The sequence below is a fragment of the Onychostoma macrolepis genome, chromosome 16 (assembly GCF_012432095.1).
Source record: "Onychostoma macrolepis isolate SWU-2019 chromosome 16, ASM1243209v1, whole genome shotgun sequence".
Classification (NCBI taxonomy): domain Eukaryota; kingdom Metazoa; phylum Chordata; class Actinopteri; order Cypriniformes; family Cyprinidae; genus Onychostoma; species Onychostoma macrolepis.
The window spans coordinates 14626780-14645862 of NC_081170.1; the positions used below are offsets into that span (position 1 = coordinate 14626780).

At 39.4% G+C, this 19083-nt stretch overlaps 2 protein-coding genes across 2 annotated transcripts; one reads left to right on the top strand and one right to left on the bottom strand.

Annotated features, from left to right (window-relative positions):
* The first annotated feature begins 2109 nt into the window (after window positions 1-2109).
* onecutl (one cut domain, family member, like) lies at window positions 2110-11368 on the top strand. The gene is made up of 3 exons (XM_058746304.1): window positions 2110-2978; window positions 3230-4525; window positions 8019-11368. Exons 2-3 carry the CDS (start codon window positions 3481-3483, stop codon window positions 8327-8329), a joined length of 1356 nt encoding a protein of 451 aa, XP_058602287.1. The 5' UTR covers window positions 2110-2978; window positions 3230-3480; the 3' UTR covers window positions 8330-11368.
* Window positions 11369-17132, bottom strand: LOC131521518 (cathepsin S-like). The gene is made up of 9 exons (XM_058746305.1): window positions 16928-17132; window positions 14746-14892; window positions 13847-13972; window positions 13454-13576; window positions 12953-13105; window positions 12479-12703; window positions 12100-12265; window positions 11868-11970; window positions 11369-11702 (listed from the first exon to the last, which is right to left on the bottom strand). The coding sequence occupies exons 3-9, from the start codon at window positions 13967-13969 to the stop codon at window positions 11603-11605; spliced, it is 993 nt and encodes a 330-aa protein (XP_058602288.1). The 5' UTR covers window positions 13970-13972; window positions 14746-14892; window positions 16928-17132; the 3' UTR covers window positions 11369-11602.
* Window positions 17133-19083: the final 1951 nt, after the last annotated feature.

Below are 19083 nucleotides of genomic sequence, written 5' to 3' on the forward strand. Positions count from 1 at the left end.
TATGAAACATACCGTGTTTCAACAGAAATGATTTTCGCTTTGTATATTGTCTCCTCACAAAATAAGTGCAAAGAATAAATTCTATTCTGATACAAAAATTTCAAGAAACCACACAAACAAGACTGTTTCCAAATGTGATCAATAACATTCATGTCTGAGATTTATCAGAAGGCCGAGAATACCAAGGGAAAACAAATCTAATGCATATTACTTTTGTATTGCCTTGAATTATAAAGTAATTCCGTAAATAGGCTAACATAAATATATTTTATATACAGAATAATCTGTAAATTTTGCAAAGTCAGTTTAAACTAGAAATGTGCTTTCGGTAAAAACTGAGGTTCTGTCGCACGTCCATCGTTTTATTTATTCGGTTTTACGCATTTAGGCCACTACATGAAATATATTTAATTGTTCTGAGTGATGTGAGCTATTCAACATCGTCTCTACGGTCTCAAAGACAAGATAGTGACATTATGATGTGAAAGAGTTAAACTCTTCAATAACTTTGAAAGAACACACACTGTTCGTATCTGTCTGCTTAGCTCTGCTCGTTTAGCCTCATGTACGTGTTAACCTGCAGGCCTCTTGATACCCAGCACTCGGGAGGAGGACGTGGCTCGACCAAAGGCTCAAAGAACTCAATAGACAGGTATAAATAATTTACTAACTCGCTGGCCGCTGTTTTGATTTCCACGGTTTGTTTTGAACAATGTTTGATCATTGATACGTGTCCCAGACAGAAAAAGAGAATTGGTGAATAATATTCTGCAATGCCTTACATGGTGCCGAACTTGTAGCTCTCAGATAAGCTCTCTCTAATTCGTGCAGAAATCTTAACAGTGCTACATAAAATTATTTTGAAATAATAATATTAAAAAATGTATATTAGCATGTCAGGTATGTCAGAAAGGAGAGGTCATTGTTACACAACCATCCATAATGATCATTACTGTTCATCTATATTTTAAGATATTTTTCTTGGTGTTCTGCTAATGTTGAGTTTTCACCTGAATTTACTGACACACACACACAAATCCCATTCAATCCACATGCTGTTCTGTATTTTCTAGATGGCTATAAAATGCACAAGAAAATTATTAAAAGGTTAAAGGGAAATTCTTGTTTTATTTATCAGGATTTCAAATTGTAAAGGGTTATCAATGCACTCTGAATCGGATTGTTTTCATTCGAGTGTTCTATCGTCTATCGAGCTCTCCAGCCGCAGTGAGTGAACTTTCACCTCGACCCTCAAACAGACCTTTTTTTGCGGTAAGAGCTGACCATTTTACCTCCAGCCACACACTCTCCACATGCACGCACGCACACACACACACACACACACCCCTCCTTTCCTCCCTCCCTCGGCCCTGCTCGGCGCGGATCGATAGTGCAGCATCTGCTGCGGGAAGACAGCAGTCCCACATCGCACTGGAAAATTTTTCAAGCGCTAGAATTGCTCATCTCTAAAAATTAAACTGACAGACAGATATGATTAATATTCCAAGTTTCAAACACCTACCCGCATCAACTCCCACCTCTCTCTCTCTCCGACGCACACAAACTCGCGAAACATGGAAACATGACAGAAGTGTAATTTTGTTGTTGATTGGATAGCGCGGTTTAGGAAAGGTCGCGTATGCTCTTCGAAAGAGGGTCATAGGTGCGCATTGGATAGATCAAGTGCATTGATCTTGTTTAGCACTTCTGTGATTGAGGAGCAAACTCTTATGTTAATTGTCCACTACACTGTAAGCTGACAGCTGATAAGAACCGCTCTCTGTCACTGCGCTTTGTTGCTTCAGTTAATTGCCCTTGGTTTGGGAAAATAAAACTAGTTAATAGTACATAAACGCTTTGGCCTTCTAATTGCATTGCACAGGTTTTTTTTTTTTTTCTCGTACATTTGAAAAATTCCAAATTTATTATTTATTATCAACAAAAATAAACCTAGACACAATTCTTGAAGGGCTGTAGATTGAACTAAATACAAAATATTACATAAACATCACATTTTATATTTAGACTCAAAATATTGCTGCGCGTTTTCAATTTTAGCTAAAAATTGCAAAATGCAAAACTGCGTTAGCCTGAGGAAGTAACCATAGCAACAGTACGCTGAGCACTTTTCGTTAGTAACTGAACACTAAAAAATATAGATGTCTATTATGTATCGCTTTATTAAAGATTTACATATTACAAGCAGCCTATGACAAAAGACGTGTTTTGTTTACAGAGTCTTAAAGATAGGCTATTTAATATTTGGATAACTGATTAGGGCATAAAAAGACAATTTGGGTTACGCGAGAACCTCAACAGATTGCGCCTTGAAAATTTTCTTATTGAATTCTTTTTTTAAGTCAACTCTTCTGAAACTGTATAATTCGAACACTGTCACGAGCCCCACCTAAGACAATGGCTTCTTGAGGTCCGCAGGAGGGAAGGAGTTAACGAGGGTTGTAAATTCACCCCACATCTGTCAGATTTTAAGAGTGTGACGTACAGAGAAGGGGGGCAGGGGGAAGAGAGAGAGAGGAGAGAAAGAGTTGGGGCCGAGATCGATGAGGATACAGAAGGGCAAAACCACAGAGATAATGACAGCGACGGAGCGTGATGCTTAGACATACATCGGTGCTCATTTTTGACACGGTTGCAGCATATAGCGAAGTCCGGACATCGGACAAAATCGTACGGCCTTACGCGTCGTTTGTGTTTCATCCTCGACAGTTGTGGTCCAGCGAGAATCTAGCGGATAACGGGAGTGAAGGACCGGACCGAGCCGTTGCTTTTTTTTTTGAACACCGAAATGTGCTGATGACACACAAAAGTCGTTGTTACGTAAAACCGACTGTTGTGTGATGGTAAACTCGGGATTTCTGCAGGTGTATAGAATAACCCATCCCATTATCGGCTTTTGATTGTGTTTTGGAGAGGCTGTTTCGCTTCTCTCCATCCTGTCGGATAAGCTACGTTGTGAGGTAAGCAAATCTTATTTAATTCTTCTCGACCTGTTTTTAAACCTCGATATGATTGTTAAAGTTAATTTTGAATGTAATGAATTTTATAAACAAAATAAGGTTGTTATTAATAAACAAACAAAAAAAAGTTACTTGTAACGGAATTAATCATCATGGTGGTTCAAGTATTATTATATTTGCGACTAATCAATAAAGCTGAATAAGTCATCCATAACAAATCAGTGATCATGGTCCTCCTGTCTCTTTTTCAGCTTTGGTCAACAAGGCAAAAGCAACACTCACATGGATAAATTCAGAAGCATTTATGGAACACAGAATTTGCTTGCGTGACCCAAGATGGTGCCACTGTGATGAAATGTCTCTGAGAGTACACTGAAGTCAGATTTTGAGATATAAACAGCATCAGGAACTGTTTTTAGATCATATTACAGAAACCACACTCTAGAGGTTAGAAAGACACACCAGCTGGAATTTAAAGAAGTGGAGCAAGGAAGGTACAGGTATGGATGGTAATATGGGTGAGATGTCCGTGCACAGCCACATAGAGCTGGCACACAGTCAGGACAGCCGAGCCATGCTGCACACTCGGGATCTCACAGCTGCTTTTCCTCGTCCCTCTCTGGGAGGCCCTGCCATGGGCCTGGAATCTGACCACCAGAGCCCCGCATATGACCACAGCATGGCAACTCTGGGGTACAGCAGGGACCCACCAACCAGCTGTGGAAGCACCTACACCACACTGACACCCCTCCAGCCCTTTGATGACAAATTCCACCATCATCATCACCATCCCTGCCTGCCTGTGAGCAACGTCATCGGCAGCTTCACTCTCATGCGAGAAGATCGAGGCCTGGGAGGAAACTACTATACCCCATACGGAAAAGACTTTGGTTTGGGGCAGGGTCTGTCTCCACCGTTGGGCAGTGCAGGTCTGGAGACCGCCATGCATGGCTATGGCAGCCTGGGAAGTCAGAATGGACACAGTAGCCAGATGCTTCCAGGTGGCCATGAGGTCCATATGGGCAGCAATGGGGGTAATATCTGTCGAACAGCAGCAGACTTCGGGAGGGAGATGTCACCGCCCTCTCTAGGGGGCGAGCATGGGGTCAGCCACCAGCTAAACAAAATGGATGCCCATCAGCACACTCCCACCTACCACCCCCATATATACAACCAGAGTTATCAGCACCACCTCCAAAGCCAACAGGCTTCCAAACTCGGGGATCTCCCCTCTTCTTCCCCTTCCTCCTCCAGCTCCAGCTTGGGAAGGGAGGGCATGCTGGCCAGCTCGCAGAACGGTGGTGGAGGGGAGGAGATCAACACCAAAGATGTGGCTCAAAGAATCATCACTGAACTGAAGAGGTATAGCATCCCACAGGCCATTTTCGCAGAGCGGGTTCTGTGCAGGTCTCAGGGCACTCTGTCAGACCTGCTTAGGAACCCCAAACCTTGGGGGAAACTCAAGTCTGGCCGCGAAACCTTCAAGAGGATGTCCCGCTGGCTACAGGAGCCAGAGTTTCAGAGGATGGCCTCATTACGTCTGGAAGGTAAAAAGCTTGTGCTTGTTTAGTTGAATTTGAAATGGATTGTTGTTGTGAAACAGAACAAATCCCCAGAATTAGTAGTAAATCTGGGCGAGTATTGATAAAAACAGTAGCCAGTGGTACATATATGATTAACAACAAACAAAGAAAATTTAAAGCTATTCAGTCACAATACATGAAAAGTACCACAGATACAACAGTGTCTTTGACCAACAATTGCATAACGTACAGTAAAATACTGGCACTTAAATGTTTCAAAAATGCAAGAAATGAACATTGTGTGTATTATTGAGAAAGAAGTCATATTTCACTTCAAATCCAGTGAATCTTGCCGTGTTACAATGTTTTGACATTAAAGAGGCTGAAACTTTAACTGTTGTCCAAAGCACACAAAGAGATCCAGAGAAAAACAGTAACATGAGAATGGACGAAGGTGGGGGGGTGGGGGGGCTGCGATGCAGGGATGGGGCGGTTTTCAAAATGTCGGCTGGCGTGCTGCAGCAGCCACTGAGGATTGTGGGGTGGGAGACAAACACAGACACGCAGATTCTCCCGAAATCTTTCCGAATCCCAAGCGATCAATCACCTAAGCATGAAATACGCTTCAGAATGAATTATTCTGCTTGCATTACCACTACAGATATTGATTGGTGACCACTGTGCCCTCAGTCGAAGGGGTGTTCCATGCAACGAAATACATGGAATCAATCAATGCCCTGTTGGCCTGAGCGGTACCGTGTCCTGCTGTTGTTTTCTGTGGTAGTCGCTAAACATGCCATTGTGGAAATTTTGAATGGCACATTTACGTTCATTTAGGATGATGAGCGGTGCTGTGATAACGTAAGCCTTGTTTATTTATGACCTTTTTTTTTAATATGCATAATGCATAATTTGGGTTTGGATTATTAGTTGGAATATTTTTCATAAATTTTAATTGATATTGACTGCAAATTTTCTGTTGGCCAATCACCCTCTGATGGATTTTTCTTAAGGCTTTTTTCACAGCTTCTGTGCACAAAAGCATAAGTGGACACCTCCGTATTTCCCTATATAACCCACTTTCCATGAGTGTTGACTTTTCTCACCATGCCCTTTGTTTAATTACTAGCTAGTATTGATTTCCTTGGGAAAGCAACGCAGAAGGCTCCAGCACACACCTCCTGTGAATAAGACGGCGTGAGCAAACATTACAATGCATGCGGCTACACGCCTCCTCTCTAGGAGACAGCAGGAGTTCAACTTACCGACACATTTAATGATGATTCAGCTTAATGCAGTGATTTTTAACAAGCATTTATACAACAAATACCCATCCTTTTAAAATCCATCAGCACTTCTTAGGTACTCACCGTCGTTATTGGGAGGAAAAATGATCCTTTTTTTTTTTTTTTAACCCAGTGCAAACACGGCCTGAGATCACACTGCATTTATTGTACAACAAATGCATATTTTAATATTTTATAAGCTAGATTTATTGACTTAAAATTCGTGTCCTGGTTTTCCTAAATATCCTGAATTGTTTCTCTTTCTCTCACTCAGTTTTTCCTCAGGTCTTTTGTGTGGATGTGTTCTGTTGGTTGTGTCTGTGTTTTCACAGACTGGCTAAGCTTTGATTGGGAGAGAGATGAACAGAGAGAAATTCAGTCGCAGGGCAGGGTAGAGATCATTACTCTAAAGCTCGGCATTCGGACAGCATTGGGATTTCACACACAGGCACTGAAGCCTAAAGCTCTTGTCTTAAGGAATCACAGAGATATAATCGGCTTAAATAGCAGAGGCTTTTTCACTGATGCTGTTACTTTTACATTTTCAGCCCCAAACTATTTTTATAAAAATTGCATAGTTAAGTTTAGATCTCTGCCGCCCTGCAGAGATTGACAATAAATGTGGTTTGGCACGTAGAAGCTCCCCTTTCATCCAGCACTAAAGGGGTTAAAGCTCCTCTATAGGTCGGGGAGTCTGAGCAGCACAGATTTAATCAATAATTTCTATCAGCCCCTGGCCGAAAAAAAATCAGCAGGGGGTGGAGTAGGCAGGGAGTACGGCTTCGGGGGGAGAGGGGGGTGATAGGCAATTGGGGGGTGGGGGTGGTTTATGAAAAAGGCTTTCGATCACGTTTCAGCTACATGAGACAAGTGGTATACATCATGATTAGGGCCTGCTCCCACGATCATAAGAACTCTATGGGGGGATGTTTATGTCTGAGAGTGTGGTGCGGAGCACAGGATTTATAGCATGGTAATTCCTACCTTTTACACATGATTACAACATCAGGAAGCATTTAGTTAATGGTCGCCATTGTATTGGCGAAAGCAAGTGGGCCCGATCGAGAGAATCAGGAGTTTGAATATGATACAGTGGTAAATGCTGAACTGAAACATTTAGCATTTTAAGGACAATAGACTTTCTGAACGTTTTGTTTTTTTCTGGTTTGTTGTATTTGATATAGATCATTATTGTTCAGCACGTTTACAGTCTTTCTCTTTATCACTTAATCTCCCTTATCCTGAATTTCCACTCAGGGATCAATAAAGTACATTTATCTATCTATCAAGTTGGCAGTTGTCTGATAGAGACTCTGGTTTTCAGGCAATAGTCTGGTCTACACCCAGTGCAGTATTTAATTAAGCTGTATATTATATAACATTAATAGCGATTTATGATAAATACTGCAAAATGAAAATGCAGAGTATTGACAACATTGGCTCTAACTGATCTGTTGCATCTTTCTACTGCACAGGACTGCTCAGTTTCATTTTACATGCAATGTTTTCTATTTCTATTTTCTTTTTTTTTAGCTTTTGATCATAATTTCCTGATCGGTTGCATATTTTTCTGTAGTAGTAAAGGACTTATTCATCATCTTACAAGCTAGTTGCACTTTAGATGCAATGTTTAACATTTTAAAACGGTGAGATCTTTCAAATTTGCAATCTTTCTATTTTTTTTAGCTTTTGGCTGTATTTACCTGATCATTTGCATATTTTTTTTCTACAACAGTAAAGGTCTTCTACAATAGCAAAGTAGTTATTCATCATCTCTCAAACTAGTTGCACTTCAGATGCAATGTTTAACATTTTAGCTTTCGGCTGTAATTTCCTGATCATTTTTTTCTACAAAAGCGAAGGACTTAATTATTATCCCTTAAACTACTTATACTTCAGATTCAGTGGTTAGCATTCTAAAATGTTGAGATCTTAAAAATCTGAGAATATTTCAGCCTTTGACCATAATTTCCTTGATGAAACTGTCAACCATTATGTGTGCATCTTTTTCTCTTTTTTTTTAATTAAATTATTGTTAAAGATGCAAGTAACACGTTAAAAATCTACACTGTATAGACCTTTATCAAACACTATTTATGGTTTCCGCAATTAACAAAGTGTGGAGCCTATTAGAGAACAAAGATCAATTGCTAATAATAATGGAAAGACCCATTAAGATTTTCAGGTCTAATTTGTAGACTAACGTTTTTCCCTCTCTGTCTCTTTTTCAGCTTGTAAGCGCAAGGAGCAGGAGCAATCCAAGCTAGAGCGCAACCAGGGGCCCAAGCGCACCCGGCTAGTCTTCACAGACCTGCAGCGTCGCACTCTCATGGCCATTTTCAGAGAGAACCACCGACCGACCAAAGACCTGCAGATCACCATCTCTCAGCAGCTTGGCCTTGAGCTTTCCACAGTAAGCAACTTCTTCATGAACGCTCGGCGCAGAAACGTCAACCGCTGGACAGAAGAGGGCCGCCCATCCTCCACTGGCTCATCGGGGTCCAGCACTGCATCTCCAGCCGTGACCTGCTCCACAGCATGATTGGAAAATGAGCCGTTTTATGCTCTGCACAGCACAGGTTTACCTGTAGCTCCTAGAGTTTGAGATTTTTAATCAAAGGTGTTTTTGTATACAAATCAACAGCATATGAAACCAAAGATGAAGTCTGAAGTTCGCAATGTCTAGATGAGACGGGAGTTGATTGTAGTTTTAGTGTTGATTATTTTAGCTTTAATCGCAAAGGATGGGCCCGACACATCAGGGCTTATGAAATCACTCACAAATCAACATATTGAGGGTTATGAAAAGCTACTGAATAGATATTGAATCTATTAATTTTGTAATTCGTTACAGCGTCTAAAATCAGTGCAAATGTTTCTGATTTTTCTTTGTTGATCATGACAGTCAAAATGATATTTTTAGAGTTCTCGAAAGAGAGAGAGATGATTTTGCAACAAATGGAAAATTAATGACCAAAGAAACAAAGAAGGATGCAAATGAATCTTTCAGAGATTCCTTTAAAGGGAAAAACTACTGGATGAAGAAGCTAAAACCAAAATATGAACATTTTTTGAGAGCTTGCTTTCTTTTTATACACCTTAGTTACAAAAAGCCAGGCCTCATAGTCCAAAGGCATCTGCTGTGGGACAACTACAGTCTCAGCACAGGACTGGAGTCGCATCCTCTCAGACAATATGAGGAGAAACTCGGCCATGACTCTTTTTGCAACAGACTTTTAACTTGAGTTTAAACTGAGTTTCTGCTGACAGAATGGCTGCGAAGAGGAATCCAGGACGCTCTTGCATACTTTCCATCTGATTTCAAATGATTTCTTAGATGTCACACTGAGGATGGAGAAATCCATTTGTTTTTGTAAAAATTTCAAGCACACAATCTGGCCGATGGCTGTTCGTACCGGAAAAAGCTCAAAATCTCAAAGACCCTGATGAAAAATACTCGCAAAAAGCTTGAATTGAACATGAACTGAGAACCACTTTGTGTATTTATAATTATTTATGTATTTATTTCCAATCTTCTAGCTATTTATTTTATTTATTTGCTAGTTACCGTCAGTATTTATTTCACCGAGTGTTGTTTGTGTGTGAAAAATGACCCTATCTTTGATAGGAGTCCCAATACCAAAGATGAATATTTGTCCTCCCTGAATGTCCGACGTTTCTCATCTCCTGAACGCTGTGTTAGTATTTCGATAGCCAAGCTAGCGTACCCATCCATGTTCCTCGTTCACATGTGCTGCATGTCTAGATTCTTTAGGCCACAGCCTGACCGAACAAATTGAGACTCAGCGTGATCGTAAAACAGCACACAAGTGGCTGTGAAGTTGAGATGATTCTATATTTAGGCTGTTGAACTGTGATCTCCTCACTGCAGTCCACATTTACTGTACGATGATTGTACGTGCTGTGCCGTGGTCTCTCGGGGTGGGCCGTCGAGGGAGAGATTGTCCCTTTTTCGATGCTCTTTCACGTTCCCCTGTGTTTAACCTTTGCAGGGCATGTAGTGAGGCCCCTTCACAGCACACACTTGAAAGAGGGCCCATGAAAGAGGCCATCGACTTTTGCCGACTTCAAAGAGGCCCTTTTTATCTGTGTCCTCTCGGCGGCTGAGGCCGGCGCTCGGCACTCGGTAGGGCCCATGGGCTTAGGGCGTTCACGGGGAGGGGTGGCAGATCAGAGGCAAGCAGCATTACCGAATCACGGTGAGGAAGGGGAGGGGTGGGGAATGGGAGTTTGGGGATGTGAATTAAAGTTTAATGAGCGACAATTGTAAGCATGCTGCGTGAGGGGCAAAGGGTGTCAGCGTGTGTGCGTCTCAACTCTCCAGGTCACCCTGTTGCAGCACTGGTGGTTAGCCGGGCCTCTCTTTTTGTAGAGATGTAATGATTTAGGGTATAATAATTTGCAAACTTAAGCGGTAGATGGTTAGAGATCACTCGACGACCTGTAGCGTCCCGAAGATCACGTTTAGCAGATCACGGCAAACGCGTCTATTTGGTGTTTGGCGCCTCCTAGTGGACATTTTTGTTCACACGCTTACTGAGAGGAACATAAATCACGCCATATTCTCGTAGTGTTAACCTCTTCAGGTTAGTCTTTCTACATTTGAAAGAGTTACTACAGTCTGTAAATCTTAAGTGGTATTTCCATTTCGCTGGCCCACTGAGGGGAACCCGTTTGGCCATTTTTGTTCTACCCGACAGCTCTAATTTCATCTACCTCAACTGTGTGTGATGTGTCGTGTAGCTGAGATGTAACTGTACCAAAGATCCCATCCATTCAGGGAGCGTCTGTGCGTTACTAAGTTTTTATAGCCAAATGTGCTGGAATCAATCCGTGAACACAACTAAATCACAGCCCTACCTGCAGGCAGAGAGAACCTTGTTTGTCTGTGTGTGTGTGTGTGTGTGTGAGAGAGAGAGAAAGAAAGAGAGAGAGAGCGATTGAAGAACATTTATCAATATAAAGACCAAATGGGAATGACAATCGGAGCAAGAGAGGGGGTCTTGCTGATCTTATGATTGCTTATCCCTCCAAAAAGAAGAAAAAAAAAAGTGTTACATTGTAAAAGTGAGGACAGAGACCAAAATAAATGTTAAATATGTTTGTCTCTACAAATATGATGCAATTATGTTTTAGCTGTGTCATATGGATCACCCGAATAAAAAACAAATATGATTTTAGCAAACTTGATTGTTGGATCACAACAGGCTGACAGAATTCATTCTCTCAAGGCATTTTTGGCATCTGGAGATCCACTTATTAACAGTTCAGATAAGCAGACTGAAAAGGTAGCAAGTGTTTTCTTTTTTCTTTTACCTATCACTCATTTAAAATCTCTTTCTGCTTGTGTGAACATCTGTGTCATTTTATGCCATTCTCTCCCTTGTGTTACCTTATGAATGTGGCTAATCAACCAAAGGTGTAAAAATCACAGCAATCTAAATGTCAATCATAACTGGACATTGTGTGCTGATCTTGAAAAATCCTTTAATACCTCATGTGAAACTGTTCGTTGTGATGTTGCACTGAATAAAACCAAGTCATTTGTAAACATACAGAATAGAGTGAAAGCAATTTTTCTTTTAAAGCTTTACAAGAGAGAGAAAAAGACAGATTTAAAGTTTAATATTTACATTGTGAGACATTCTTAAAATACATTTGTATTTTTTTTTTAAGACAGTGGGGGAAAAAAAACAAAAAAAACATACAGTATATAGAACACTGATTTACAGCTAAGAAATTAGATGATAAAATATTTCTTATCTATATTCATAGATTTCAACATGGGTTTCAGTTACATAACCGGATAGGAGGCATATGAGGCGATGCCACACATGTTGTTCTGGTTTCTGGCCATACGGATGTAGCCACCATCTCCAAATCCGGTACCCCAACTGTTCAAGCAAAAGATAACAATTAGCATATGTATTTATTCATCTCAACGTTTTGTCTGAAATAGATGTTCTCTTTTTACAAGACTACACTGCGTATATTTCGAAAAACAAAATCAGACCCAGCCAGTTCATAATCACAATACTTCACAATCATTCTGAGTGTACCTGTTTTTGACCAGCCAAAAGTCCTGTCCAGCAATTGCACCGTATCCCACAACCAGCACTGCATGGTTTATGATTTTGCTGCAAGATGGATCATTGTAAACTCCTGTGGACAGATGTGAGATAACATTACAATAGCTACCAACGAAAAATAAAAATAATTTTGACCTTCAGTTTGCAACCTGAAAACTTGGTAATCAGCCTGACTGAAATGTGATGACAAAGAAATACTCACCACTATGGTACATGATAAACTGAGGGCGGGTGGCATCAATGGCCACTGAAATGGGCCCGACGTTGGCAACAGCCTGCTTCAGAGCCTCCTCATCTCCCTGACTGACAGAATAGTACTTGGTGCAGTTTGCCGCACGCTGGGATGGATTGTATCTGCACTGCCCTTGCTGTAGGATACATTTATTTATTAGGTTATAGTCATAATAATGGGTTGCAGCTTTTTAAAAATGTGCCAAGCACTGACAAATCCAGCTCTCTGCATACACATTGCTAAAATCTTGCAGTGACATTTCCTGACACTTCTAATATGAAATGTTTCTACCATGTTTCTGTAATTATCACTTGTTTCTTCTTCACTTAGACCCACACAAACAACTTACCACTGCTTCATAAGGGTAAGATGACTCTGAGTCTATTCCACCATTTTTAATAACATACTGGAAGGCATCATTCATCCAACCACCACTGCAGCCATGGGTGCCGTAACTGGAGGAACAGTCCACCAGATTCTGAGGACTGAGTTCGACCAGCTTTCCTGTGGTATTCATCAGCTGACCTTCAAGAGCCCCAACAGAGCTGAACGCCCAACATGAACCACATGCACCCTGACAGCAGAGAGAGAAGTATGATAAAACTACTAAAACGAGGAAACAAGAACTGTGGAATATTTACACTTTTTGACTTCAAGCTACATATAATGGAAATATAATGTGAACCTGATATTCTTAAAAATGCTTTTGTCTCAGGTCTATCAAAAGAAACAAAAAGAGCTGTCCTGAGAAATAAAAAAATCTAAAAGAGAAAATTATTTTGTTTATGTATTAAAAGAGCAACAACAAATGGTATAATCACACCTGCATCTTCACACTGGAGACATATCCCTTCTCTCTCCAGTCCAGAGAGTCTGGGACAGCAGCTCTAGAAGAGCCCACAAATTCTTGTGCTTGCCTCTTAAAGTTAGGAGGGACACGAGTCGTAGCTAACGTTTGCAGGATCTCCTCTGTTGTCTGTGAATCAACAAAACATAGAGGAAAATTTGAGTTTCAGATGATGAAATTGTCACTGCATGTGATATAGCTGATGTCTGCCAAAATATAAAACTTTATGGCTGTGCAATTTAGACAGTATTAACTTAAATATCTAGAACTTTTGTAAAGAAAATGTATTGGATGAAAAAAACAATGTTCCCTCACACAGAATAACTTCATGTTAAAAAAAACAAACAAACAAGGAAATAAAGCAGTATTGTGTGTCATGCAGTTTTTTTTGTTTCTTTTTTAAGCAAACTGGATGCAAGTGCATGCAAACAAAAACCACAAATAAATGCAGTGGACACACTGGACTCATGTTCTCACCATGTCACCCATGTGGTTCATGCCCAGGTCATATGAATGCAGGCCCATGGAGGCCTCCAGGTTGTGAAGGGTGATAAGTTCAAGGTTTCTCTCCCACAACTCCCTCCTGCCCAGTTCTTCAACCTGCCAACATAAACAACAGACAATTCCACAGTTTAATACAGCAATATATAAAACTATTGATATCACAGGTCATAATAAAGTCTCAAATGAATACATTACTATTTCTATAACAAATAAGCCCATGAATCAAGCTTTACCAGTTTGATAAGAAACAAGGAAGAAATGGAGTTTGTATTCCTCACAGAACATGTGATAAAAAACATATTCTAGATGTAGGTAAAAGATAATCTTTTAGATCATCTGACAGATGATTGAAATTCATATTCTCACCTTACTGGAGTAAAACTTGTTATGCATCTTTTTCCACAACTCCCAGTGCTGGTCTAGATTTGTGTTGAAATGGGCCAGTGCTGCGGTACAGCACACGGCAAACAGCAAGCTCCCGAGCATCATGGCCTGACAAGAACAAAACGGCAAGTGATAATTACTGCCATGCGATAATATATTCTCATTGCATTATGTCGACAGCTGGTCGACATATCAGCCACAATATGAAGAAATTATTTCATTGAATGACTTCTGAAACTATAGTATATGTCCATTTATATGTTCATATCAATGGAACGAAACCATGGAAGTTCCTAGGGTTGGTTAGTATTTGGGGCTTTGAATTAATAACGATTTACTGAAAACGGGCTCTTAGTTCCACCTACTGGCCGTAACAGGAACTGTTCAACTTTAAAACTGAAGTGAGCTGAACAAAAGCCGTTCACACGGAACGCGTTTGTGCTTTAAATACGCAAACAAAATGGAAGAACACAGACTATCGAGACACATTTTTCAACTTGACACAGCGTTTTGAAAACGTAGCGTGAGAAGCTGAAAAAGCAGAGAGGCTAGACGCAAGGGTTAAAGACGTCTGTTGCCGTATGAAGTTTAAATAGAAAAACAACCTTTTCTCTTTTTCACCACTAGTACAGAAGAAAGTGTAATAATTTAATTTAAAATCTATATTATCTGATGTGATCTTAAAAAGATCAGGGGCTTTGGACAATACACACTATATCATTACAAATCAAATCACTGAGGAAAGCTATTATAACCCAGTCAATGTCTTAATTAAAACAGAAAGAGAAAGTGTTTTGATTGAAAACACCAACAAAAAAGGCTTTTGTTAAATAGATTACAAGTGGGGAAAAAATTAATTGATGTAGCCTATCTTGTCTCACCTGTGTACTCTTGTTAAGCTGCACTTGGACTCTGTAAAGGAGGTGATGATGAACGAGTTCCTGGTTGCTTTGCTTTTACTTCGTTCCATCACGTGCTAATATCCTGCCTATTGTCATATGACACAGCTGTCTTCTTGCTTTGTTAGGCTACATGAGTGAAAAAAAATGACTGAAATAAAATTAACAAATTATTGTTGGATCTAGACAGGTTAATTAACTATATAAAACATACACATATAGCCTACATTTTTGGCATCTTGAGATCCACTGTAATGTAATAGTTCAGATAAGCAGACTAAAAGGTAGCAAGTGTTTTATTTAAACTCTTCTAAATCTTTTTCGGTTTGAGTGAACAAATGAAATGCCACTCTTCCTTTCCAGATGTGACGATGATATGCTGTGGATCAGAGTATGGGGTTCGATTTGTGCCAAAAATGCACGACTGCTTTGTGTTTTATACTATACATTTGTCTTTGTCTACAGTCCTTGCCTACTTGTTCAGCTAAATCAGTATATGTTGACGTGTATGTTGTCTGTTGATGTTGTCTTAATCTGTCATCCATGTCTTTTTCTCTGTTGTTTTTACTGTCGTCCTTATTGTCATTTTATTCTGTCATAATGTTCTGTTGTTTTTACTGTCATCTTATTCTGTCATCCTAATGTCTACTTTGCTGTCGTCTTGTTCTGTTGTCCTTACTTTCACCTTTACTGTCATCTTGTTCTGTCATCTCTTACTGTCGTCTTGTTCTGTCGTCTTGTTCTGTCATCATAACTTTCATCAGCACGGTAAAGTTAGTTTTAGGTTTGATATTTGCTGCATATTCGACTAGGCTGCTTTTGGGACATCTGCAAATTTCCTAAATGCCTAGTGGGCAAACTGACTAAATATATTTTGCCAATATCTCACCTTAGACAATACTTCCAATATCTCCCTCACTGTCTGTACAGTACACAAATAATTTCATGAAATAAATTCGCTAAAATATATATTTTTTCACATTACAAAGGTTGTAGTATGTTTTTAGCAACAAGAATTACTTACTACAGGTGAGTTTTTGCACCTGCTTCTAAATTTATAGCAACAGTTTGGACAGGAGCAGGACCCTTTTCTATTCTAACATGACAATGCCTCCGTGTATAAGGCAAGGTTCAAAAAGAAATGATTGATTCAGTCAGTGTGGAAAAACTTGACTGGTCAGAAAGCAAAGTCCTATAATCACAGCTGAACACCTCTGGTGTGACTTTAAATGCAGACCTTGAGCCAAAAACTCATCACCAAACACCAATGACTTGTACATACACTATATGGACAAAAGAATAAGTACACCCCCTTCTTTAGAACAGAAAAAGGCACTTCCAAAACTGTGGCAACAAAGATGGAAACATAATTCATGTGTTTAAAATGGTTTTTCCATCTCTGTTGCAACAGTTTTGGAAGTGTCTAAAATGACTGTACCCATATGTACAAGTCATTGGTGTTTGGTGATGAGTTTTTGGCTGATAATGATTACCTCTCTCGTTGAAATCACTATCTGATTGCCTAATCCTAACCCCTGCCCCACACCTAACCCTAAATTTACCAGTACTAGGGGGTAATAATCTGGTGGGGGTCAGAATTCAACACAACACTGTTTTTTGTAAAAGCCATCGTTAAACAGATGGCATTGTCCAATGTGCAAGAATTTATACAAACTTTACCCCTTGAGTTATCTTATGAGTGTGGCTGATTGATTAATAGTGTTTTTGTTTAAAATAAACAAAAATCATAACTAACTCAAAACCATAATTGTGTGCTGATCTAAATCGTTTATTTATTATCTTATGTTAAAATATGTGATGTTGCACTGACCAGTTGACATTTGTAAATATACCAACCAGTAATAGCATACTTCCATTTAAAATTTCAACACAAGATTAAAAATTTCATATTTATTTTGTAGGATTCATAAAATACATTTGGATTTTTAAAAGACAATGGAATTGTAAAACCACATACAGAACACACATTTACAACTAAGAAATTAGACTATAAAACAGTAAACTTCTTACGGTTCTGCTTTTACAAGCTTTTGAGTGGGTACATTTAAAAAAACTAAATCATAACCAATCATACCCATACCCAGAACATTTATGGTTTTATCAAAACATTTATCAAAAAACTTCACAATCACTCTGATTGTACCTGTTTTTCACCAGCCAAAAGTCCTGTCCTGCAATCACAGCCACACAGCCAGCACTGCATGGCTCACATTTTTTGTACAGGTCAGGTCATTGTAAACTCCTGTGGTGGACAGATGTGAGGCTTCATAAAACCACCACTGCAGCCCTTATTGCTGTAACTGGAGGAACAGTCCACCAGATTCTGTGGTCTTCATCAGCTGACCTCCAAGAACCTCAATGGAGCTGAATGCCCAACTTGAACTGAACACTGATAGAAGAGTGAAGCATGAGAAAACTACTAAAACAGGAATAACTTAATGGCTTGTGAAGCTGCAGAAACAGCATTTTGACCAATCAGTCTTTAGTTCTTGGTTTCTGAATTTCCAACTCATCATAGAGGAAGTTACAGGAAAGGGGAAATAAATTTCCTCAAACACTGACTGGACAAAAATAATTAAAGGGGAAAAAAAGATGACAGCAAGTTCTCTGACAGAGACTGTGATCAATTGACTTGGCATCATGAGAGCAACATCAAAAACAACATCTAAAATAAAAAAAGACAAAGCTAATTGAGCGGATATCATTTTCAAACAGACCCGCATACACACTTCATATCCCTTCTCTCTCCATTCGAGAGAGTCTGGGACAGGAGCCCCAGAATAGCTCACACAAATTACTGTTTGCCTCTTAATATTAATATTTCCTTATTAGGCTATATTAATTAAACAATTTATTGTCAAATAGAACCAGTGTCCATCCTAGACTTCTGGGGGCCCTATGCAAAAATGACTCTCTGGACTAGTTTATATCTTTAAATATGCTGAATAAATTATTTGCACTATTATGTTGTTTTTGTCCATGTTTCACTCCATCTCGAATTGCGCTCAAGGAAAGCGCTCGAGAAACAGTATCTCTTCTGCGGCTCGGTACGCTTTCAACTCGTTTTTTTTTTTTTTTAGTAAGAGCAAGATATTCACGTTACATGATTTGGAAATGGATTATCACTTTTGACCAATAGGTGACGCCGTTATCAAATCGATGTGTTATCTTCTGTGAGGTTACAGTGGTACACACAAAGTTTGGTGTCAATATGTCAAAGCTTTGCAGAGATACAGCCTCAGAGTAATTTTGGTATCATGCTTCAAGTTTGTTGCGATGCAATACAAAAATGGTTTCGTCTATCAACACAAAATCCATGACTTTTTGTCAGCACGGTCTGAAAATGATCTGAGTCAAATTTGGTGAAAATTGGAACAACGGTCTAGGAGGAGTTTGAAAAAGTAGGTTTTCAACAAAAATCAAAATGGCGGACAGAAAGTTTGGCCGACTATGGCAAAACTGGTATCTATGTTCTTGCCATAACCAAAGGAATATTTTGAGACTGGTTTCATTACAATAGGCGAATGTAAACAATAGTTCATTTTTGAAAATTTCATTATTAATTATTAATGAATGCTTTATAACTTTTGACCAATAGGTGGCACTGTTACCAAATTGATGTGGCATGGTCAGTTTGAGGCGACAAAGTGGCGAATTTTGAAGTTGTTTATCCGTTTTCTACCTGTGAACCAAAAAAAAATGAAAATCGAGCCAAAATCTCAAAAAAACGAAAAAAAAAAAAAATACCGTTTTCTCGTTTCTGCTTGTTTAATTTCAAATTGAAAAACAAACCGTGTATCAAAACATACATGGACCATGGTGCCGAAGACATACCGAGTTTCGTAAGGATTCACTGACATGGGAAAATGTGGTATGGTTTGACTCGGCATGCTGCACGGAATCTAAAGAGACCAGCATAGTGATTCTTATTTTTTGCGTGCTCTTCTCAAATTCGTTCATGCGTTATTCGAGAACAGTTTGACTAATCAAATTGATTTCCATAACTTTTTGCCAGCATGGTCTAAAGATTATCTGAGCCAATTTTGGTGAAAATCAAACAAACCATCTAGGACGAGTTCGAAAAAGTAGGTTTTTCGAACTACTAAAAATAGAGAAAAACTAAACCTTTCCAAAATCTCTTTAAGACAAGTCATGTCACTATATGTCACTTAATCCGCATTTCGTATGGAATTAAATAGCAAGCACTTTGAGTGCCTTGTTCATCATATTTATATTCATATATAAAGCAACAGAACTGAAATCATATCATGTTTATCAGCAGCACAGCATATGAGTGAG

Excerpts from the sequence above, each read along its gene's own strand:
- LOC131521518 (XM_058746305.1), bottom strand. The coding sequence starts at position 13,969 with ATGATGCTCGGGAGCTTGCTGTTTGCCGTGTGCTGTACCGCAGCACTG. Across the intron at positions 13,577-13,846 it reads ACAAGTTTTACTCCAGTAAG|GTTGAAGAACTGGGCAGGAG; the intron begins GTGAGAATATGA and ends TTATGTTGGCAG. Across the intron at positions 11,971-12,099 it reads GTTTATCATGTACCATAGTG|GAGTTTACAATGATCCATCT; the intron begins GTGAGTATTTCT and ends ATCTGTCCACAG.
- onecutl (XM_058746304.1), top strand. The coding sequence starts at position 3,481 with ATGGATGGTAATATGGGTGAGATGTCCGTGCACAGCCACATAGAGCTG. Across the intron at positions 4,526-8,018 it reads GGCCTCATTACGTCTGGAAG|CTTGTAAGCGCAAGGAGCAG; the intron begins GTAAAAAGCTTG and ends TCTCTTTTTCAG.